Source organism: Salmo salar, chromosome 06 (assembly GCF_965601325.2).
Source record: "Salmo salar chromosome 06, fSalSal1, whole genome shotgun sequence".
Classification (NCBI taxonomy): Eukaryota; Metazoa; Chordata; class Actinopteri; order Salmoniformes; family Salmonidae; genus Salmo; species Salmo salar.
Genome location: NC_138296.1, coordinates 89,446,287 through 89,470,106, shown reverse-complemented (window position 1 = coordinate 89,470,106; position 23,820 = coordinate 89,446,287). Strand labels below are relative to the sequence as shown.

General features: G+C 40.9%; 1 protein-coding gene across 5 annotated transcripts in view; it reads right to left on the bottom strand.

The window, feature by feature from the left end:
• LOC106608253 (ryanodine receptor 3) overlaps positions 1 to 23,820 on the bottom strand; it is a 264,485-nt gene that overhangs the window by 25,133 nt on the left and 215,532 nt on the right. For 4 of the 5 annotated variants that reach the window (XM_082977053.1, XM_045721102.2, XM_045721105.2 and 1 more), the window contains 19 exons: positions 23,356 to 23,501; positions 22,927 to 23,014; positions 22,728 to 22,820; positions 22,357 to 22,524; positions 21,885 to 21,944; positions 21,439 to 21,576; positions 20,219 to 20,331; positions 18,965 to 19,061; positions 15,521 to 15,633; positions 13,046 to 13,097; positions 12,742 to 12,801; positions 11,991 to 12,090; positions 11,693 to 11,772; positions 11,474 to 11,550; positions 10,777 to 10,850; positions 1,774 to 1,788; positions 564 to 644; positions 368 to 456; positions 143 to 271 (listed from right to left, as the gene is read on the bottom strand). In XM_082977053.1, coding sequence (XP_082833179.1) covers positions 143 to 271; positions 368 to 456; positions 564 to 644; positions 1,774 to 1,788; positions 10,777 to 10,850; positions 11,474 to 11,550; positions 11,693 to 11,772; positions 11,991 to 12,090; positions 12,742 to 12,801; positions 13,046 to 13,097; positions 15,521 to 15,633; positions 18,965 to 19,061; positions 20,219 to 20,331; positions 21,439 to 21,576; positions 21,885 to 21,944; positions 22,357 to 22,524; positions 22,728 to 22,820; positions 22,927 to 23,014; positions 23,356 to 23,501 — 1,773 coding nt within the window. The remainder of the gene's footprint in view (positions 1 to 142; positions 272 to 367; positions 457 to 563; positions 645 to 1,773; positions 1,789 to 10,776; positions 10,851 to 11,473; positions 11,551 to 11,692; positions 11,773 to 11,990; positions 12,091 to 12,741; positions 12,802 to 13,045; positions 13,098 to 15,520; positions 15,634 to 18,964; positions 19,062 to 20,218; positions 20,332 to 21,438; positions 21,577 to 21,884; positions 21,945 to 22,356; positions 22,525 to 22,727; positions 22,821 to 22,926; positions 23,015 to 23,355; positions 23,502 to 23,820) is intronic. The other variant, XM_045721103.2, reaches the window with a different exon arrangement.

Below are 23,820 nucleotides of genomic sequence, written 5' to 3'. Positions count from 1 at the left end.
ATAGGTTGAATGTTATTGAAAATCCCAGTTCCCCCCCCCCCCCCCAAAAAAAAACATTTTAGTGCCATAAAATCAAATCCAAATATGACTATAGGCTCCATGTGAAACACTGGAAAGTCAAAAAGAGTCAGGCCTTACTTACCTGGATGTACTCAGTGAGTGAGTTAAAGATCTGCTTTGCGACAGCTAAGGCTTTGGAGAAGTTGACCTGTCCTGCCTCATCGATAATGTCTTTCCCAGAATAATACCAGTAGAAGTCACTGATAGATTCCTACAGAGAAGGATTACTATGTCAGTGTGTTGGGGAAACCAAGTCACGTTCTATTTATAGTGTGTGTGTGTGTGTGTGTGTGTGTGTGTGTGTCACCTGAAGGCGTAGCAGGTAGTCCACTGTGCTGATGATAATGTTGACTGTCAACGTGTTTCCTGTTTGTGTTCTCAGGAAGTTTTGGAAATCTGTGGCGAAGAACACATTTTGATATTGGGATAACGTGGTTTTGAATGAAGCTATAACAAAACATATACTAATACTTTGTTTTACACCAATTTATGAAAGTTCTCACCCCCGTTGTGCCCCTCACAGAGCAGTTGTAAAAACCTGAACAGATCTTTAGTGAAGTCATCATTCGTCAGCACTTTGGAACCTTCGGGATGGGACATAAGTAGGTGAAGAACTCTCTCCATAACAACAACGGTTGAATTCGCAAGCAACTAGAGTTTTCACAATAATCTCAATACATGATTTAGGTGAAAGTCTGAGTTAGGCTTTGCGGATATCCAGTTAGGATCGGCACTCATCACTCTTAGACAGGCAAGTGGCTGGCGCAAATACAGATACTGCACTCTTAGAAAAAAGGTGCTATCGAGAACCTAAAAGGGTTCCTCGGCTGTCCCCATAGGAGAACCCGTTGAAGAACTGTTTTGGGTTTCAGGTAGAACCCTTTCCACTGAGGTTTCTACATGGAACCCAGAGGGGGTTCTACCTAGGACCAAAAAGGGTTCTCCATTTGGGGAAAGGCAAAGAACCCTTTTGGAAACCTTTTTTTCTAAGAGTGTGGGTCTGGTTTTGTGTTGCACACAACACCCTTGCTGCATCCAAAGTGCTGATTGTGAAAACTGAAATGAATATTGTGAAACACCAGGATATTTCAGGAAGCTGGAGGTTAGCCAGGTAACTTTCACATATAGCATATAGTATAAGAACAAGACAAGAACACAGGGAAACCGTTTTTAAGAAGATAACACAATGATGGAATGTTCTCCACTTAGAATCATCAAGCAATTCCAAGGTTCCATTCCACAGTACTTCACAATCTTGGGAATTCCAAGTATTTGAATACTGCAATCCATTTCTGGATCAGCTACATCATCCACGTGAAAGTTAAACACATACATGAAACCAGCTTTGTGAAATAGGCCCCAAGTCCAAAGCACATCAAAGCTTTGCTTTAGCTGTGGACAAGTCTACAAATCATAACCTTTTGAAAGACGTTGATAGCCTGATAGGAGTATCAGTAGCAGAATGTAGATTAGTGATGTAGAGTTAGTAACATAAAGAAAAAGTTAACAATTACCACTAATAACAGGCATTTATAAAGTAAATCTAGAATTTTACGTTTATATTTTATGCATGCATGTGCATGAATGTACCTCCCTGTAGACCAGAGCAATGAGTTAATGCTTCCAGGTCATCAGGTCAATGAGGCAGGAGAGGTGAAGGTGAGAGAGGGACGGTTATGAGCGGTTATGAGAGCATCTGAATAGTTTATTTACCCCGCTCACTGTTGACTGCCATCGATGAGTATTAATGATAGGAGAGGACAAAACAAAACACAACAAGCAGACGTAAGCAAGAGAAGACATAGAACTTCAAAAAAAGGAGAAGAAAAAAAAGTTTGAAAGAGTGAGATGTCTATAGGCCTCATTATGGGTGTGATGTTAAAATGAAGGTGTTTAGGGCAGAGTTATAAAGATGTATGATATTTAGTGCGTATTTAGGATATTAGTGGAAAATACTACCGTTGACCTATCAAAACTGAAAATATACAGCAGGGAGAACTGAAGGATAAAGCTGTGTTATGTGTGTGGATAAGGTGTGTTAGGAGAAAGTGTGTGTGTGGGATGAGGTGTGTTAGGAGAAAGTGTGTGTGTGGGATGAGGTGTGTTAGGGGAAAGTGTGTGTGTGGGATGAGGTGTGTTAGGGGAAAGTGTGTGTGTGGGATGAGGTGTGTTAGGAGAAAGTGTGTGTGTGGGATAGGGTGTTAGGGGGTGTGTGTGGGGATGAGGTGTGTTAGGAGAAAGTGTGTGTGTGGGATGAGGTGTGTTAGGAGAAAGTGTGTGTGTGGGATGAGGTGTGTTAGGAGAAAGTGTGTGTGTGGGATGAGGTGTGTTAGGAGAAAGTGTGTGTGTGGGATGAGGTGTGTTAGGAGAAAGTGTGTGTGTGGGATGAGGTGTGTTAGGAGAAAGTGTGTGTGTGGGATGAGGTGTGTTAGGAGAAAGTGTGTGTGTGGGATGAGGTGTGTTAGGAGAAAGTGTGTGTGTGGGATGAGGTGTGTTAGGAGAAAGTGTGTGTGTGGGATGAGGTGTGTTAGGAGAAAGTGTGTGTGTGGGATGAGGTGTGTTAGGAGAAAGTGTGTGTGTGGGATGAGGTGTGTTAGGAGAAAGTGTGTGTGTGGGATGAGGTGTGTTAGGAGAAAGTGTGTGTGTGGGATGAGGTGTGTTAGGAGAAAGTGTGTGTGTGGGATGAGGTGTGTTAAGAGAAAGTGTGTGTGTGGGATGAGGTGTGTTAGGAGAAAGTGTGTGTGTGGGATGAGGTGTGTTAGGAGAAAGTGTGTGTGTGGGATGAGGTGTGTTAAGAGAAAGTGTGTGTGTGGGATGAGGTGTGTTAAGAGAAAGTGTGTGTGTGGGATGAGGTGTGTTAAGAGAAAGTGTGTGTGTGTGGGATGAGGTGTGTGTGGTAATGTAGATGTGACAGAGAAGGCTTGTATCTAGCTAATGCTGCACCATGTCTTAGGTTCCCCCTACTTCAGGATGGAGGAAACCCCTGTTCTCAATTTAGGAGTAAAAATTCCTCTTGGAAAGCCTTTTAGTGCTCTCGCTACAGTGTGTCGTATTCGTACGTAACCTGACAACATGAGGAGTGTAGATGTGAGTGTTGAATCAGAACCTGACAACATGAGGAGTGTAGATGTGAGTGTTGAATCAGAACCTGACAACATGAGGAGTGTAGACGTGAGAGTTGAATCAGAACCTGACAACATGAGGAGTGTAGATGTGAGTGTTGAATCAGAACCTGACAACATGAGGAGTGTAGATGTGAGTGTTGAATCAGAACCTGACAACATGGGGAGTGTAGATGTGAGTGTTGAATCAGAACCTGACAACATGAGGAGTGTAGACGTGAGTGTTGAATCAGAACCTGACAACATGGGGAGTGTAGATGTGAGTGTTGAATCAGAACCTGACAACATGGGGAGTGTAGACGTGAGTGTTGAATCAGAACCGGACAACATGAGGAGTGTAGATGTGAGTGTTGAATCAGAACCTGACAACATGAGGAGTGTAGATGTGAGTGTTGAATCAGAACCTGACAACATGGGGAGTGTAGATGTAAGTGTTGAATCAGAACCTGACAACATGGGGAGTGTAGATGTGAGTGTTGAATCAGAACCTGACAACATGAGGAGTGTAGATGCGTTGATAACTACTGCACTTCTGAACATCTTAGAGTCCTAAACCTGATGAAACTACTGAACATCTTAGATTCCTAAACCTGATGAAACTACTGAACAGCTTAGAGTCCTAAACCTGATGAAACTACTGAACAGCTTAGTCCTAAACCTGATGAAACTACTGAACAGCTTAGAGTCCTAAACCTGATGAAACTACTGAACAGCTTAGAGTCCTAAACCTGATGAAACTACTGAACAGCTTAGAGTCCTAAACCTGATGAAACTACTGAACAGCTTAGAGTCCTAAACCTGATGAAACTACTGAACAGCTTAGAGTCCTAAACCTGATGAAACTACTGAACAGCTTAGATTCCTAAACCTGGGGTCAGTAACGGTTCAATTCAGGAAACATAACTATGTACATCTACACTTTTTAATTAGGATTTTGGTTTACTTTCTGAATCGAAATGGAATTGACCCCAACACTGATACATAGGCCTTCTGTACAGTATATACGGTATCATGCCACGAGGCCTTGCAGCCCTGATGATGGTTTGGACAACAGGTTAATCACATGGATCCCTGACTCTACCACTACTACACAAGCAGTAAAAACAACGTACACCAAAAATATAAAAAAATACTAGGTCAAATGCAATTTGATTTGATATTACTGTAGCTAGGGGGCATTCTTTCTGAAGATAATTTGATTTGATATTACTGTAGCTAGGGGCATTCTTTCTGAAGATAATTTGATTTGATATTACTGTAGCTAGGGGACATTCTTTCTGAAGATAATTTGATATTACTGTAGCTAGGGGCATTCTTTCTGAAGATAATTTGATATTACTGTAGCTAGGGGCATTCTTTCTGAAGATAATTTGATATTACTGTAGCTAGGGGCATTCTTTCTGAAGATAATTTGATATTACTGTAGCTAGGGGACATTCTTTCTGAAGATAATTTGATATTATATTACTGTAGCTAGGGGACATTCTTTCTAAAGATAATTTGATATTACTGTAGCTAGGGGCATTCTTTCTGAAGATAATTTGATATTATATTACTGTAGCTAGGGGACATTCTTTCTGAAGATAATTTGATATTTCTGTAGCTAGGGGCATTCTTTCTGAAGATAATTTGATATTATATTACTGTAGCTAGGGGGCATTCTTTCTGAAGATAATTTGATATTACTGTAGCTAGGGGCATTCTTTCTGAAGATAATTAGATTTCATATTATTGTAGCTAGGGGGCATTCTTTCTGAAGATAATTTGATTTCATATTATTGTAGCTAGGGGGCATTCTTTCTGAAGATAATTTGATATTACTGTAGCTAGGGGCATTCTTTCTGAAGATAATTTGATATTACTGTAGCTAGGGGCATTCTTTCTGAAGATAATTTGATATTACTGTAGCTAGGGGGCATTCTTTCTGAAGATAATTTGATATTATTGTAGCTAGGGGCATTCTTTCTGAAGATAATTGTATATTACTGTAGCTAGGGGCATTCTTTCTGAAGATAATTTGATTTCACATTACTGTAGCTAGGGGGCATTCTTTCAGTAGATAATTTGAAGTTACTGTAGCTAGGGGCATTCTTTCTGAAGATAATTTGATATTACTGTAGCTAGGGGCATTCTTTCTGAAGATAATTTGATATTACTGTAGCTAGGGGCATTCTTTCTGAAGATAATTTGATATTACTGTAGCTAGGGGACATTCTTTCTGAAGATAATTTGATATTATATTACTGTAGCTAGGGGACATTCTTTCTGAAGATAATTTGATATTACTGTAGCTAGGGGCATTCTTTCTGAAGATAATTTGATATTATATTACTGTAGCTAGGGGACATTCTTTCTGAAGATAATTTGATATTTCTGTAGCTAGGGGCATTCTTTCTGAAGATAATTTGATATTATATTACTGTAGCTAGGGGGCATTCTTTCTGAAGATAATTTGATATTACTGTAGCTAGGGGCATTCTTTCTGAAGATAATTAGATTTCATATTATTGTAGCTAGGGGGCATTCTTTCTGAAGATAATTTGATTTCATATTATTGTAGCTAGGGGGCATTCTTTCTGAAGATAATTTGATATTACTGTAGCTAGGGGCATTCTTTCTGAAGATAATTTGATATTACTGTAGCTAGGGGCATTCTTTCTGAAGATAATTTGATATTACTGTAGCTAGGGGCATTCTTTCTGAAGATAATTGTATATTACTGTAGCTAGGGGCATTCTTTCTGAAGATAATTTGATTTCATATTACTGTAGCTAGGGGGCATTCTTTCAGTAGATAATTTGATATTACTGTAGCTAGGGGACATTCTTTCTGAAAATAATTTAATTTCATATTACTGTAGCTAGGGGACATTCTTTCTGAAGATAATTTCATTTCATATTACTGTAGCTAGGGTGCATTCTTTCTGAAGATAATTTGATTTCATATTACTGTAGCTAGGGGACATTCTTTCTGAAGATAATTTGATATTACTGTAACTAGGGGGCATTCTTTCTGAAGATAATTTGATATTACTGTAGCTAGGGGCATTCTTTCTGAAGATAATTGTATATTACTGTAGCTAGGGGCATTCTTTCTGAAGATAATTTGATTTCACATTACTGTAGCTAGGGGGCATTCTTTCAGTAGATAATTTGAAGTTACTGTAGCTAGGGGACATTCTTTCTGAAGATAATTTAATTTGATATTACTGTAGCTAGGGGACATTCTTTCTGAAGATAATTTCATTTCATATTACTGTAGCTAGGGGGCATTCTTTCTGAAGATAATTTGATTTCATATTACTGTAGCTAGGGGGCATTCTTTCTGAAGATAATTTGATATTACTGTAACTAAGGGGCATTCTTTCTGAAGATAATTTGATATTACTGTAGCTAGGGGCATTCTTTCTGAAGATAATTGTATATTACTGTAGCTAGGGGCATTCTTTCTGAAGATAATTTGATTTCATATTACTGTAGCTAGGGGGCATTCTTTCAGTAGATAATTTGATATTACTGTAGCTAGGGGACATTCTTTCTGAAGATAATTTAATTTCATATTACTGTAGCTAGGGGACATTCTTTCTGAAGATAATTTGATTTCATATTACTGTAGCTAGGGAGCATTCTTTCTGAAGATAATTTGATATTATATTACTGTAGCTAGGGGACATTCTTTCTGAAGATAATTTGATATTACTGTAGCTAGGGGCATTCTTTCTGAAGATAATTTGATATTATATTACTGTAGCTAGGGGACATTCTTTCTGAAGATAATTTGATATTACTGTAGCTAGGGGCATTCTTTCTGAAGATAATTTGATATTATATTACTGTAGCTAGGGGACATTCTTTCTGAAGATAATTTGATATTACTGTAGCTAGGGGCATTCTTTCTGAAGATAATTTGATATTATATTACTGTAGCTAGGGGACATTCTTTCTGAAGATAATTTGATATTTCTGTAGCTAGGGGCATTCTTTCTGAAGATAATTTGATATTATATTACTGTAGCTAGGGGGCATTCTTTCTGAAGATAATTTGATATTACTGTAGCTAGGGGCATTCTTTCTGAAGATAATTAGATTTCATATTACTGTAGCTAGGGGGCATTCTTTCTGAAGATAATTTGATTTCATATTATTGTAGCTAGGGGGCATTGTTTCTGAAGATAATTTGATATTACTGTAGCTAGGGGCATTCTTTCTGAAGATAATTTGATATTACTGTAGCTAGGGGCATTCTTTCTGAAGATAATTTGATATTACTGTAGCTAGGGGCATTCTTTCTGAAGATAATTGTATATTACTGTAGCTAGGGGCATTCTTTCTGAAGATAATTTGATTTCATATTACTGTAGCTAGGGGGCATTCTTTCAGTAGATAATTTGATATTACTGTAGCTAGGGGACATTCTTTCTGAAGATAATTTAATTTCATATTACTGTAGCTAGGGGCATTCTTTCTGAAGATAATTGTATATTACTGTAGCTAGGGGCATTCTTTCTGAAGATAATTTGATTTCATATTACTGTAGCTAGGGGCATTCTTTCAGTAGATAATTTGATATTACTGTAGCTAGGGCCCGAGCATTCTGTGCTGGGGCTCCGAAGATAATTGTAATTCTGAGCTAGGGGCTTCCGAGGCTGTAGCTAGGGGCATTCTTTCTGAAGATAATTGTATATTACTGTAGCTAGGGGCATTCTTTCTGAAGATAATTTGATTTCATATTACTGTAGCTAGGGGGCATTCTTTCAGTAGATAATTTGATATTACTGTAGCTAGGGGACATTCTTTCTGAAGATAATTTAATTTCATATTACTGTAGCTAGGGGGCATTCTTTCTGAAGATAATTTGATTTCATATTACTGTAGCTAGGGGGCATTCTTTCTGAAGATAATTTGATTTCATATTACTGTAGCTAGGGGACATTCTTTCTGAAGATAATTTGATATTACTGTAACTAGGGGGCATTCTTTCTGAAGATAATTTGATATTACTGTAGCTAGGGGCATTCTTTCTGAAGATAATTGTATATTACTGTAGCTAGGGGCATTCTTTCTGAAGATAATTTGATTTCACATTACTGTAGCTAGGGGGCATTCTTTCAGTAGATAATTTGATATTACTGTAGCTAGGGGACATTCTTTCTGAAGATAATTTGATTTCATATTACTGTAGCTAGGGGGCATTCTTTCTGAAGATAATTTGATTTCATATTACTGTAGCTAGGGGGCATTCTTTCTGAAGATAATTTGATATTACTGTAACTAGGGGGTATTCTTTCTGAAGATAATTGTATATTACTGTAGCTAGGGGGCATTCTTTCTGAAGATAATTGTATATTACTGTAGCTAGGGGGCATTCTTTCTGAAGATAATTGTATATTACTGTAGCTAGGGGACATTCTTTCTGAAGATAATTGTATATTACTGTAGCTAGGGGGCATTCTTTCTGAAGATAATTTGATATTACTGTAGCTAGGAGGCATTCTTTCTGAAGATAATTGTATATTACTGTAGCTAGGGGGCATTCTTTCTGAAGATAATTGTATATTACTGTAGCTAGGGGACATTCTTTCTGAAGATAATTGTATATTACTGTAGCTAGGAGGCATTCTTTCTGAAGATAATTGTATATTACTGTAGCTAGGGGGCATTCTTTCTGAAGATAATTAGATTTCATATTACTGTAGCTAGGGGGCATTCTTTCTGAAGATAATTTGATTTCATATTATTGTAGCTAGGGGGCATTGTTTCTGAAGATAATTTGATATTACTGTAGCTAGGGGCATTCTTTCTGAAGATAATTTGATATTACTGTAGCTAGGGGCATTCTTTCTGAAGATAATTTGATATTACTGTAGCTAGGGGCATTCTTTCTGAAGATAATTGTATATTACTGTAGCTAGGGGCATTCTTTCTGAAGATAATTTGATTTCATATTACTGTAGCTAGGGGGCATTCTTTTAGTAGATAATTTGATATTACTGTAGCTAGGGGACATTCTTTCTGAAGATAATTGTATATTACTGTAGCTAGGGGCATTCTTTCTGAAGATAATTTGATTTCATATTACTGTAGCTAGGGGCAATTCTTTCAGTAGATAATTTGATATTACTGTAGCTAGGGGACATTCTTTCTGAAGATAATTTAATTTCATATTACTGTAGCTAGGGGCATTCTTTCTGAAGATAATTGTATATTACTGTAGCTAGGGGCATTCTTTCTGAAGATAATTAGATTTCATATTACTGTAGCTAGGGGGCATTCTTTCAGTAGATAATTTGATATTACTGTAGCTAGGGGACATTCTTTCTGAAGATAATTTAATTTCATATTACTGTAGCTAGGGGACATTCTTTCTGAAGATAATTTGATTTCATATTACTGTAGCTAGGGGGCATTCTTTCTGAAGATAATTTGATTTCATATTACTGTAGCTAGGGGACATTCTTTCTGAAGATAATTTGATATTACTGTAACTAGGGGGCATTCTTTCTGAAGATAATTTGATATTACTGTAGCTAGGGGCATTCTTTCTGAAGATAATTGTATATTACTGTAGCTAGGGGCATTCTTTCTGAAGATAATTTGATTTCACATTACTGTAGCTAGGGGGCATTCTTTCAGTAGATAATTTGATATTACTGTAGCTAGGGGACATTCTTTCTGAAGATAATTTGATTTCATATTACTGTAGCTAGGGGGCATTCTTTCTGAAGATAATTTGATTTCATATTACTGTAGCTAGGGGGCATTCTTTCTGAAGATAATTTGATATTACTGTAACTAGGGGGTATTCTTTCTGAAGATAATTGTATATTACTGTAGCTAGGGGGCATTCTTTCTGAAGATAATTGTATATTACTGTAGCTAGGGGGCATTCTTTCTGAAGATAATTGTATATTACTGTAGCTAGGGGACATTCTTTCTGAAGATAATTGTATATTACTGTAGCTAGGGGGCATTCTTTCTGAAGATAATTTGATATTACTGTAGCTAGGAGGCATTCTTTCTGAAGATAATTGTATATTACTGTAGCTAGGGGACATTCTTTCTGAAGATAATTTGATATTACTGTAGCTAGGAGGCATTCTTTCTGAAGATAATTGTATATTACTGTAGCTAGGGGCATTCTTTCTGAAGATAATTGTATATTACTGTAGCTAGGGGCATTCTTTCTGAAGATAATTGTATATTACTGTAGCTAGGGGACATTCTTTCTGAAGATAATTTGACACCAACATGTAAAACACGGCAGAGAGAGATAAGACAATGTCATGCTCCAGCATTAGCCATTTGGAAGGAGGTTGGTTTTTAGCTGAGCAGTAAGTGAAATCTGTGGGATTCTCTGAGTAAAGATAGCTCTTGAACCTATTGCTGAGAAGAAAAGGAGAAAAAAGAAGCTCAACATGTTTTCTGCGTAAAGATACTCCAAGTGTGAAACAGCAACCAAGAGAGCGAGACAGCTCTTAGAACCTACAGCTGAAGGGAAAAGGGAAAAATAAAACTACAATTGAACACTCAAATGTTAAACTACTTATTAAAGCTTGGGGTAGTGCATCAGTTGGCCATCATGTCTCTATACTTACTGGATCCTTCATCTGTCACCATCCCCAGACCTTCCGCTTTGTTCTGTCTCTCAAAGGCATTTAAGTCCAGGACACTGTAAAGGGTATGGAGATAAGACTCTGTCAGAAGGTGGGTGTAGCTGGTGCATGAAGTCAGGAGCAGGAGAGCAGAATGAGTGAGCAACATACTTTACTCAAAATAAAGGCACAAGGTAACAATACACTTGACCAACAATAAACGGTAATCAATACACACGGGTGAAAACAGCACCCATCGAAATACCAGCCATAATGTACCGAATGAACATAGAAACAATCACGCACAAAAACATGGCGGAAACAGAGGGTTAAATACATGAACATGTAATTGGGGAAAGAAACAAGGTGTGTAGAAAATATAGACAAAAACAACTGGAAAATGAAAGGTGGATCGGCGATGGCTAGAAGACCTGTGACGTCGACTGCCGAACGCCGCCCGAACAAGGAGAGGGACCGACTTCGGCGGAAGTCGTGACAGACACATTGTGAAAGAGAAATAGTACGCTAGGGATAATGAATAAGAATGACATAAACAGTGGTCATCATGTCATTGGGCATAATCAACATGCTTATCAATAAGTTACAATATTTTAATTGATCAAAAGTCTATTATCATTCCCAGGCAGTTCCCAGACGAGATCTGCCCTTTGGATTATTTGGGTGGCGTAGTCACAGTTACCTGCAGGACTGCATGAGGCCTGACAAACTCTTGAAAAAGCCTGCATCTCTTTTCTCTTTCAGATAATCCAGCATTTTCTGCAAAACAATGGAAAATAAAACTTGTGTGTTTTCATGCACAGAAACTCTTGGTAAGACGTGATGATGGAATACATCTCTGGTAATGATGTGTAACATACACAGTAATACATCTCTGGTAATGTAATGTAGTCTATCTAACCTGCTGGACCAGCACGTTGCCTCCGTTGAGGATGGAGATGCCCAGTTTGAGGGTGCAGGTCACCATAGGACCTAGTCGACCTGGGGACAAAGAGGAGTAGACTGAGCACCCAAGTAGTTAGCACAGTGCTAACCACAGATAGATGGCTAGAACGAGACTTTGATTATGGTTTGCGAGATCATTCCACTGCATGTATGGGTTCATGAGTTTGGATTAAATATTATCTGGGGGTGAACATGCTGTGTAGTACACAAGGCTCTGAAGTCACACCTGTACTGTAGATAAAGAACATCCTCACCTTTACTGGCACTGATCATCTGTAGCACCATCTCAGCAGCCCCGCGGGCGTGGAGCCTGGCCTGCTGGTACAAGATCTTCTGTTTCTCCATCTCTTTCTCCTGTGGGCCCAAAGGGGAATGGCAGATCATATAATGGTCATATGCAATAAAAGCCAAACTGCTGTAGTCGCTGTTCATTATAAACCGGTCTCATAGTTCATACGTCGATATCTATAATCCTGAGGGGTTAAAATACACAATCAAACATAATCTTAGTGAGACATTCACACATTTCACAGGAAAGTGACAACATCAATGGTCTTCCAGCTGCTGGATACAAAAGGACAAAGCTGATGTATAGAAGATACACTACTGAAAAGTTGACTGGAACATGGCTGTCACAGTGACGATGACATTTCAACCATTGGCCAGTCTTTGTCAGCTGACACCATAGACATGGGATGTTATCAGTTGTAGCCAGTGCTGTTGATTAAAATCCTGTCTCATCTCGGTCTCATCATCCACAAGTCAGATATTTATCCAAGCTAAAGGCACAGACTGGGTTCAGACAGATTCAGACTGGGTTCAGACAGGTTCAGACTAGGTTCATACTGGGTTCAGACTAGGTTCATACTGGGTTCAGACTAGGTTCATACTGGGTTCAGACAGATTCAGACTGGGTTCAGACTAGGTTCAGACTGGGTTCAGACTGTGTTCAGATAGATTTGATTAAAAAGTATCTAAGGCTTTAAGCCTGGGGGTTAGTGATACCTCAAATGTCTTCTCTTTCCCCTCTTCCTCTTCTTCCTCCTCTTCATCCTCTGCACAACTCTGAGGAGATCGAGGAGGAACATGTTAGAGCTAGGACAACTGTGCATTAACTGATTATGAACCCACTACTTCAGTCGGATTATGAAAGTATGTGTTTACACATGCAGCCCAGTTCTGATCTTTTGTCACTAATTGAACTTTTGACCAATCAGATCAGATCTTTTGCCAATAGTTGGGCAAAAGATCAGAACTGGGCTGCCTATGTAAACGCAGCCAAAGTGTGCTCAAATTCTCAGTTGCGTACCTTTGCCATCATGTCTGCATACGCAATATATAACGGATCTTCTTCCAAGAAACTGGAGAGAATAACATATTATCCAATCATTATCATGACTTGTATCAGGTTTGTAAAGTAAATAACACAAATAAGTTAAGATCACACAATTCTTATGTATTTAAGTAAGATTTGATAAAACACTTGTTCACTAGGTTGATTGATTAATTGATCGATTGAGTGATTGGTTGATTGACTCACTGTCAAAATAAAAGGTTAAATAAAAAAAACATTGGTTGATTGCAGTGATGTAAAGTACTTAAGTTAAAATATACTGCTCAAAAAAATGAAGGGAACACTTAAACAACACAATGTAACTCCAAGTCAATCACACTTCTGTGAAATCAAACTGTCCACTTAGGAAGCAACACTAATTGACAATACATTTCACATGCTGTTGTGCAAATGGAATAGACAACAGGTGGAAATTATAGGCAATAAGCAAGACACCCCCAATAAAGGAGTGGTTCTACAGGTGGAGACCACAGACCACTTCTCAGTTCCTATGCTTCCTGGCTGATGTTTTGGTCACTTTTGAATGCTGGCGGTGCTTTCACTCTAGTGGTAGCATGAGGCGGAGTCTACAACCCACACAAGTGGCTCAGGTAGTGCAGCTCATCCAGGATGGCACATCAATGCGAGCTGTGACAAGAAGGTTTGCTGTGTCTGACAGCGTAGTGTCCATAGCATGGAGGCGCTACCAGGAGACAGGCCAGTACATCAGGAGACGTGGAGGAGGCCGTAGGAGGGCAACAACCCAGCAGCAGGACCGCTACCTCCGCCTTTGTGCAAGGAGGAGCAGGATGAGCACTGCCAGAGCCCTGCAAAATTACCTCCAGCAGGCCACAAATGTGCATGTGTCTGCTCAAACAGTCAGAAACAGACTCCATGAGGGTGGTATGAGGGCCCGACGTCCACAGGTGGGGGTTGTGCTTACAGCCCAACACCGTGCAGGACGTTTGGCATTTGCCAGAGAACACCAAGATTGGCAAATTCGCCACTGGCGCCCTGTGCTCTTCACAGATGAAAGCAGGTTCACACTGAGCACGTGACAGACGTGACAGAGTCTGGAGACGCCGTGGAGAACGTTCTGCTGCCTGCAACATCCTCCAGCATGACCGGTTTGGCGGTGGGTCAGTCATGGTGTGGGGTGGCATTTCTTTGGGGGGCTGCACAGCCCTCCATGTGCTCGCCAGAGGTAGCCTGACTGCCATTAGGTACCGAGATGAGATCCTCAGACCCCTTGTGAGACCATATGCTGGTGCGGTTGGCCCTGGGTTCCTCCTAATGCAAGACAATGCTAGACCTCATGTGGCTGGAGTGTGTCAGCAGTTCCTGCAAGAGGAAGGCATTGATGCTATGGACTGGCCCGCCCGTTCCCCAGACCTGAATCCAATTGAGCACATCTGGGACATCATGTCTCGCTCCATCCACCAACGCCACGTTGCACCACAGACTGTCCAGGAGTTGGCGGATGCTTTAGTCCAGGTCTTGGAGGAGATCCCTCAGGAGACCATCTGCCACCTCATCAGGAGCATGCCCAGGCGTTGTAGGGAGGTCATACAGGCACGTGGAGGCCACACACACTACTGAGCCTCATTTTGACTTGTTTTAAGGACATTACATCAAAGTTGGATCAGCCTGTAGTGTGGTTTTCCACTTTAATTTTGAGTGTGACTCCAAATCCAGACCTCCATGGGTTGATAAATTGGATTTCCATTGATTATTTTTGTGTGATTTTGTTGTCAGCACATTCAACTATGTAAAGAAAAAAGTATTTAATAAGATTATTTCTTTCATTCAGATCTAGGATGTGTTGTTTAAGTGTTCCCTTTATTTTTTTGAGCAGTGTACTTTAAAGTACTACTTAAATAGTTATTTGGTGTATCTGTACTTTACTATTTATATTTTTGACAACTTTTACTTTTACTTCACTACATTCCTAAAGAAAAGGATGTACTTTTTACTCCATACATTTTCCCTGACACCCAATAGTACACATTACATTTTGAATGATTACTGTTGCAGGACAGACAATTGTCCAATTCGCACACTTATCAAGAGAATATCCCTGGTCATCCCTACTGCCACTGATCTGGTGGACTCACTAAACACAAATGCTCTGTTTGTAAATGATGTCTGAGTGTTGGAGTGTGACCCTGGCTATCCGTAAATAAATAAAAAACAAGAAAATTCTGTAGGAATTTTAAATTTTATTCAGACTTTTACTTTTACTTTTCATAAGTATATTTAATCAACTACATTTACTTTTGATACTTAAGTATATTTAAAACCAAATACTTTAAAACGTTTACTGTAGTAGTATTTTACTGGCTCACTGTCACTTTTACTTAAGTCATTTTCTACTAAGGTATCTTTACTTTTACTCAAGTATGAGTATTGGGTACTTTTTACACCACTGGTTGATTGGTCATTCCCTCCTACCTTCTCTCTGTGAGGGCGTTGTGGCTAAAGTGAAGGATAAGCTGATGAAGAGGGTCTGGCTGAATCTCAACCTCCTCCTCTTCCTCCTCCTCCACGATCTTCATTGGGGTTTTCTACACAGACAATCCGCAAGAGACTGGGGTTAGCTCTGTTCTGAACCTGGCCTTGCCACTAGAGACTACACCCTGCTGGTTAAATACAGGGGTTAGCTCTGTTCTGAACCTGGCCTTCCCACTAGAGACTACACCCTGCTGGTTAAATACAGGGGTTAGCTCTGTTCTGAACCTGGCCTTTCCACTAGAGACTACACCCTGCTGGTTAAATACAGGGGTTAGCTCTGTTCTGAACCTGGCCTTTCCACTAGAGACTACACCCTGCTGGTTAAATACAGGGGTTAGCTCTGTTCTGAACCTGGCCTTTCCACTAGAGACTACACCCTGCTGGTTAAATACAGGGGTTAGCTCTGTTCTGAACCTGGCCTTTCCACTAGAGACTACACCCTGCTGGCTAAATACAGGGGTTAGCTCTGTTCTGAACCTGGCCTTGCCACTAGAGACTACACCCTGCTGGTTAAATACAGGGGTTAGCTCTGTTCTGAACCTGGCCTTTCCACTAGAGACTACACCCTGCTGGTTAAATACAGGGGTTAGCTCTGTTCTGAACCTGGCCTTTCCACTAGAGACTACACCCTGCTGGTTAAATACAGGGGTTAGCTCTGTTCTGAACCTGGCCTTTCCACTAGAGACTACACCCTGCTGGTTAAATACAGGGGTTAGCTCTGTTCTGAACCTGGCCTTTCCACTAGAGACTACACCCTGCTGGTTAAATACAGGGGTTAGCTCTGTTCTGAACCTGGCCTTCCCACTAGAGACTACACCTTGCTGGTTAAATACAGGGGTTAGCTCTGTTCTGAACCTGGCCTTTCCACTAGAGACTACACCCTGCTGGCTAAATACAGGGGTTAGCTCTGTTCTGAACCTGGCCTTTCCACTAGAGACTACACCCTGCTGGTTAAATACAGGGGTTAGCTCTGTTCTGAACCTGGCCTTTCCACTAGAGACTACACCCTGCTGGTTAAATACAGGGGTTAGCTCTGTTCTGAACCTGGCCTTCCCACTAGAGACTACACCCTGCTGGTTAAATACAGGGGTTAGCTCTGTTCTGAACCTGGCCTTTCCACTAGAGACTACACCCTGCTGGTTAAATACAGGGGTTAGCTCTGTTCTGAACCTGGCCTTTCCACTAGAGACTACACCCTGCTGGTTAAATACAGGGGTTAGCTCTGTTCTGAACCTGGCCTTTCCACTAGAGACTACACCCTGCTGGTTAAATACAGGGGTTAGCTCTGTTCTGAACCTGGCCTTTCCACTAGAGACTACACCCTGCTGGTTAAATACAGGGGTTAGCTCTGTTCTGAACCTGGCCTTGCCACTAGAGACTACACCCTGCTGGTTAAATACAGGGGTTAGCTCTGTTCTGAACCTGGCCTTTCCACTAGAGACTACACCCTGCTGGTTAAATACAGGGGTTAGCTCTGTTCTGAACCTGGCCTTTCCACTAGAGACTACACCCTGCTGGTTAAATACAGGGGTTAGCTCTGTTCTGAACCTGGCCTTTCCACTAGAGACTACACCCTGCTGGTTAAATACAGGGGTTAGCTCTGTTCTGAACCTGGCCTTCCCACTAGAGACTACACCCTGCTGGTTAAACCATGTTATTTACTCACCACTCAACATCGATCACATTATCACATTAGTTATTCAGCATAGCTTCAAGCCATTACCTTTTGGACGATGTCCAACGTTTCTGAACTCCGAGTCAGAGAGGTTGGCTAATGGGTTGTTTAACACGCCATGCATGATCATGCCCATTATAGTCACACTGTTTATGGAACAACCCATGTTTATGGAACAACCCATGTTTATGGAACAACCCATGCTGGCATGCTCAGATGTGGGCTGCAAGGGTGGTAGTGATGCAGGATCAGGATTTTACTGATGATTGTATCCATGAGAAGGACAGGATAGGGACACTGTCAAATGAATGGACCAGAGTATTGTTCAGTAGGGCACACCGTAGGAAAACTTTTTGAAAACATAACTGTGTTCTAAGTACAGGGAATTCCTCTCCTTTTCACTCAGTTTCAAAATGTTGTCTTCCTACTGATCAAGACCCATCATTGAAAAAGCTGTATCTGTATCTGTGTGTTAGAGATGTCAACGATGAGTATAATGTCAAAATATGTTTGTTACTCACCAAATATGTACTTCCAAGAAATGTCTAAATAAAACTGTACAAGTAATCTAACATGCGCCTATTTGGCAGCTGAAATGTACTGAGTTGGTGTAGACTTCCGAACCGTACAGTATGACAGTCATAAGTGATTTACATTGGAGGTGACGAACAGGCCTTTTTTTCCCAGTTGCTTTTACATTTTCATTTAGACCTTTTTTGGAAGCACATACCGGCCGTAACGGGAGTAAATGAAGATAGTCGCTCAGCAAAACTCCATATTTGGTGAGTAAGGAATGTATTTTGACATTATAAAGCTTGCAGAGCTGTCTAATGGGAGTTTGAATCGGAAATTCCTGGGAGTTAAAGAGGAGACCCGTCATACTCACCGTCGACATCTACAGATACTGGGCCAGCAGACTACTATGGTCCAACAGATACTGTACTACTAAATGCAGTGTGTGGACAATGATGATGATGATGTGGTATTACATCGTTGCCTGCTCTTGTACATTCTTCCCCCTTGTCATGTTTTATGACATTATGCAGTACTGTATAAATATGTCTATCTTCCTTACAGCTGTACAACTATATATTTACAGTGAGATCAATGAATTTTTGATACTTGTCACAATACTGTATGAATCCAGACTGAGGTGTGCTCGAGCATGCTACCCGAAGACTTCACTTGATCACTTCAACATCAATCACTACAGACTTACAGTTACAGCAGAGACCGTACCGTACAACATCTAAATGGTTGGGTCGACGTCAGACATCAAACACTTAACACCTAATGAGGGCTTTAGCTGCCCCTCTTACCACAGTAGTAGTAGTAGTAGTGGTGAGATAGCCCATGCCGTAGCCTGTTTTTCTAGCCACGTGCTTTGCTGCGGAGACAGAGCCATCGCTGCCACTGAGTCTCCTGAGGTTGAGCCTGTCATGTCTGTCAAGGCTCTGCCGGTAGCGAGCCACAAAGCTAGAGAGAGCGCGGGGGCCTCGGGAACCTCTGGGGGCCCAAGGCGAGGTCCCCATACCCAGGCGGACCGGGAAGCGATCCCGATCCCGAAGTTTGACGGCGGGCATCGTGCTCAAGAGGCAGTCGGCGGAGAGGGCTGGTAGGGGTGCGGTGCCAACACAGGGCACAGGGGGCAAGGCTGAGGCTAGGGCTGAGGTGGTGGCAGACACCACCGCAATATGCCCAGTACTTACTGCTAGGTCCTGCACTAGCCTCTCCTCAAAGGAGTACTCCTCTGTCTCTATCCATAGTCTCACATAGCCCAACACGAAGAGATTAATAGAACGATGCCTAGGGAAGGAGGGAGGAGAGGAGAGGGAGAAGGGGAGTGGAAGATGGGAGAATGAGATTAAGGTGTGTCCAAGTAGATTTTGGAAGAGGGAGGAGTAAGGAGGGAGAGATGTGAGGGTGTAACAGGAAGGAAGAGCATTCCAGGGTGGTGATTGGTCTATATGGGAGCTGGCTCTTCTGACTGGTCATCCTTGATGGCTTAATTAGCATACAGAAACTGGCTGAGGATGTGGTTAAAACTATATCTAAAAACACTGAACACTGTATTCAAATATTATTTCAGTTAATAAATGATACATAAAGCTAAAAAAAAAAAATTCAGAATGTTTCTCAAATCACATGAGACAAAACATTACATGATTCTAGGACATAATGACAATGATGATCTTTATGTAAACAAGCAAAATGCTTCCTGGATTGCTCATTGATTGACCACTGATTGGTTGTTAGCTGAGGCTGACCAATCAGAATCAACAGTGCAGTAAACTGGAGGTAGGTTGTGGTAGGTGCAGTAGGTAGGTGGTGTTGACTGTTCGGTCAGCCCATAGTCTGGAGGATAAGATGGAGAGGGGAGAGATGAAGCATTCACCTAGCCTGGGTGCCAGTCTGTTTGCCATGACAATTCCACAAGGAGAGAACAGCAACAGACTGACACTCAGGCTAGCATTCAGCCTGGACGTCTCACATTACCGTTAGTACGGAGAACAGGTGGTCAAAATTTGATTCAGCGAACGCCTTTTCCAGCCAAACGTACCGATAGCCGTTCAGGAAGTAATTGTTAATTTTGTATCTGAGGAAAAAGGTGTTGTAGGTGGTGTGCAACAGAGAGAAATAACAAAGAGGAAGGACAAGGTTAGGGATGTGGAGAGGGAGATAGAGTGTGGATACATTAGTTACAGCATGCCACCAACTTTACCGAGAGATAACAGAGATACAGGACTGGAACGTCACGTTTGATTTGATGGAGACAATAACACCATGTATGACGACTGAGGACTTTTTTCTGGGGATAGTTGTCACAGTTACAAAGTCTCAAACTCATATTCCTTTTACGTATCTCATTTAGTTGACAGAGACAATTTAGGCCTCCAGTTTTTCCATCAGTGTACCTCTAATTGTCATGAGTAGTATGTAAGTGTGATAGAAGCCTGTCTTACCTGGGGAGGTTGTAGAGAGGAGCCATGCGGAAGCAGGCCACCACGGCACGTTTACGCTGTTTGGACAGCAGCTTCTGGAACACACACTTCTTCATCCTCAGAGGCTGCTCCACCTAGAGGTCAAAACATTACGTCTTACGGACATTACGTCTTAAAACATTATGTCTCAAAACATTACCTCTCAAAACATTACGTCTTAAAACATTACGTCTTACGGACATTACGTCTCAAAACATTACGTCTTAAAACATTACGTCTTACGGACATTACGTCTTAAAACATTACGTCTACGAACATTATGTCTCAAAACATTACGTCTTAAAACATTATGTCTCAAAACATTACGTCTCAAAACATTACGTCTTACGGACATTATGTCTCAAAACATTAAGTCTCAAAACATTAAGTCTCAAAACATTACGTCTTTAAACATTACGTCTCAAAACATTACGTCTCAAAACATTATGTCTCAAAACATTACGTCTCAAAACATTTCGTCTTAAAACATTATGTCTCAAAACATTATGTCTCAAAACATTACGTCTTAAAACATTACGTCTTAAAACATTACGTCTTACGGACATTACGTCTTAAAACATTACGTCTTACGGACATTACGTCTTACGGACATTACGTCTTAAAACATTACGTCTTAAAACATTACGTCTTATAGACATTACGTCTCACAACATTACGTCTCACAACATTACGTCTCACAACATTACGTCTTACGGACATTACGTCTTACGGACAATACGTCTTAAAACATTACGTCCTAAAACATTACGTCTTACAAAAATATTTTCTTCTGTGGATGTAAATTCCTCAAACAGAATCTAAGGTAAATTTCGGTGTTCCTCAATGCTTAGTTCCCGGACCACTATTGTTTTCATCACATTTGGTGTTTGCTCAGAAACAGTGTCACATGTCAACAGCTAGCTGAAGGACACACAACTGTACATTTCATTGAAACATGATGAAGCTCCACAATCTGTCTGCAATCCACCATTTGATTGTTATAATCCACACTTTGACTGTTATAATCCACACTTTGACTGCTATAATTGTATTACTAAATCCTTATTCTGTACTTTGTATTTGATGCTGTGTTTGTAAACAGGGCACCCTTGTAAAAGAGACATACGTCTCAGTGGGAAAATCATGTAATCACGTAGTAAACAACAGACTTTATAGAATGGTAACTGTTGACTGTAGGGTACCTGCTCCAGGTGGAAGACTGCAGCAGAGATGCTTTGTATTCTGTCCACAGTTTGTTCTGGGTCTGCATGTTCCTCACTCCCCACCACCACCACATCCTTATACAGGTTCATCTGCCACTGCACTGCCAGGTCATCAGACTTTAAAAACACACGCGCACACACATTCAGCGTTAGACATGTTATACTTTGTCCATTTATAATGTTAAATTATTTAAACATAAGAACAACAACATATGTTTTTTTCAGTTGGTGTCACTGAAACTACGTCAATTTTTTTTTTACTACAAGCGCTGCTGCATCTGAGTGTCCTGGTCTGCTGAATACACATGAAGGAGTAATGCAGAGGTTACAGACCACACTTTCCTGGGCCACAGAGAAATGACCAGGGGAGATACAAAGTACACACTGTGTGGAATAACAGATCAATTTACATTTCCCAAGCCTACCTTGTCCTGAAGATGTAGGTTCTCACGCAAGTGATCCTTCACCTCATCGTCTGTGTCTTTCTGTTGGAGGGAAACAGGATGGAGTGAGAAATTACTCTCAGTGAGAGAGTGGGTTAAAAACATTCCAAAATGGCTGGGGATAGGCCTGGATATCTGTGAATACAAACGTAGCGTGATCACACATCAATACGCTACTTCACATGATCATTGAAGACTTTAGGAATATGATAGTACTGTAACTCACCAGACTGTATCTTATCTTGACCAGTGAGATGAGCTCCTGGTCTCCAGGGTTAGAGGGATAATGTAGCATAACTCACCAGACTGTATCTTATCTTGGCCAGTGAGATGAGCTCCTGGTCTCCAGGGTTAGAGGGATAATGTAGTATAACTCACTAGACTGTATCTTATCTTGGCCAGTGAGATGAGCTCCTGGTCTCCAGGGTTAGAGGGATAATGTAGTATAACTCACCAGACTGTATCTTATCTTGGCCAGTGAGATGAGCTCCTGGTCTCCTGGGGTGCACATGTTGAGTCCGATGGGCAGCATCTTCTTCAGTGCGGCTACGATCAGAGAGGTCTGGACAGAGTATAACTCTCCACGCCGCTTCTTGTGCTTCCTATCCTGGTCACCACCTGACTGTGGAGAGACAGACAGGGAGAGAGAGAGAGAATACTCGGTTTTTCAGAAATCCTGGTTGGAAGATTCCTGGAATTGTGAGGGAATAAGCAGGTATATCTGGAAGCCTCCACCAGGATTTCCAGAAAACCACAGGGAGAGCGCTTCTGCGAATGTCTTTCTTTACTCACTACTAGCTAAACTAACTCCTGCTCCGGCCTCACCTTGGACATCTTGGTCTTATGTTCCCCAGTCAAGAAAGACAGGTTGTTGATTTCATTCTGAACCACAAAGTTCTGCTCTTCCCTTTTGAAGTTCTGTCGACGGGTCAGTAAAGAAGGAAAGAAACAAGAAGAATCTTCAAACAGAACTTGAAAATAAATGAACATACTGTATGTAGTATTCTAATGTGAAAAGTCTTACGTGTGATTTGCACCACAGAATGAAGATCTCCGCCACCATGGTGAAGAGCTCGTTGGACTGAGCATCAGGCCTCTTCAACCATCTGGACCTGGTGGGAGTTTGACAGATGTTTTCATGAGAAGTGGACTAAAGAAGAGGCGTGGCCATAGTAACCATCTGTTGTGATATGTAGCCTAGATCCCAAGATATGCTCCCCTGGAGAATCTGCAGGTAGCAATCCCAAATAAGAAAGATTGGAACCATGTTATCTCACTATGATCTCCTGAAATAAATAAAGGACAAATAAAAATCAAATACATCTAATTCCATACAAGTACAGTACACGGTGTCATTCTAAATGAATTCAGTGAAATTTTTTTAAGGCCTGCAGATTTCCCAGAACCTAAACAACAGATGTGTGTGTTGGAAAGGCTGGCTGGGTTATACTACCTGTTGTTGTCCACATAGCGGATGAGCATTGGGTAGAAGGCGTACAGGTCTCTACAGAGGACAGCAAACTCATCCAGAATGAGAAGCTCAGCTTCCTGAGTGTCTCCTTTAATGTCAGCCTTCAGCAGCTCCTCCTCTGCTACCACCTGGGGTTATAATATAGTAATAACACAGTTATAAGACGTAATAACATAGTTAACACCTTTACAACATAGTAATAACAGAAGCTCAGCTTCCTGAGTGTCTCCTTTAATGTCAGCCTGCAGCAGCTCCTCCTCTGCCACCACCTGGGGTTATAATATAGTAATAACACAGTTATAACACATAATAACATAGTTAACAGCTTTACAACATAGTAATAACAGAAGCTCAGCTTCCTGAGTGTCTCCTTTAATGTCAGCCTTCAGCGGCTCCTCCTCTGCCACCACCTGGGGTTATAATATAGTAATAACACAGTTATAACAC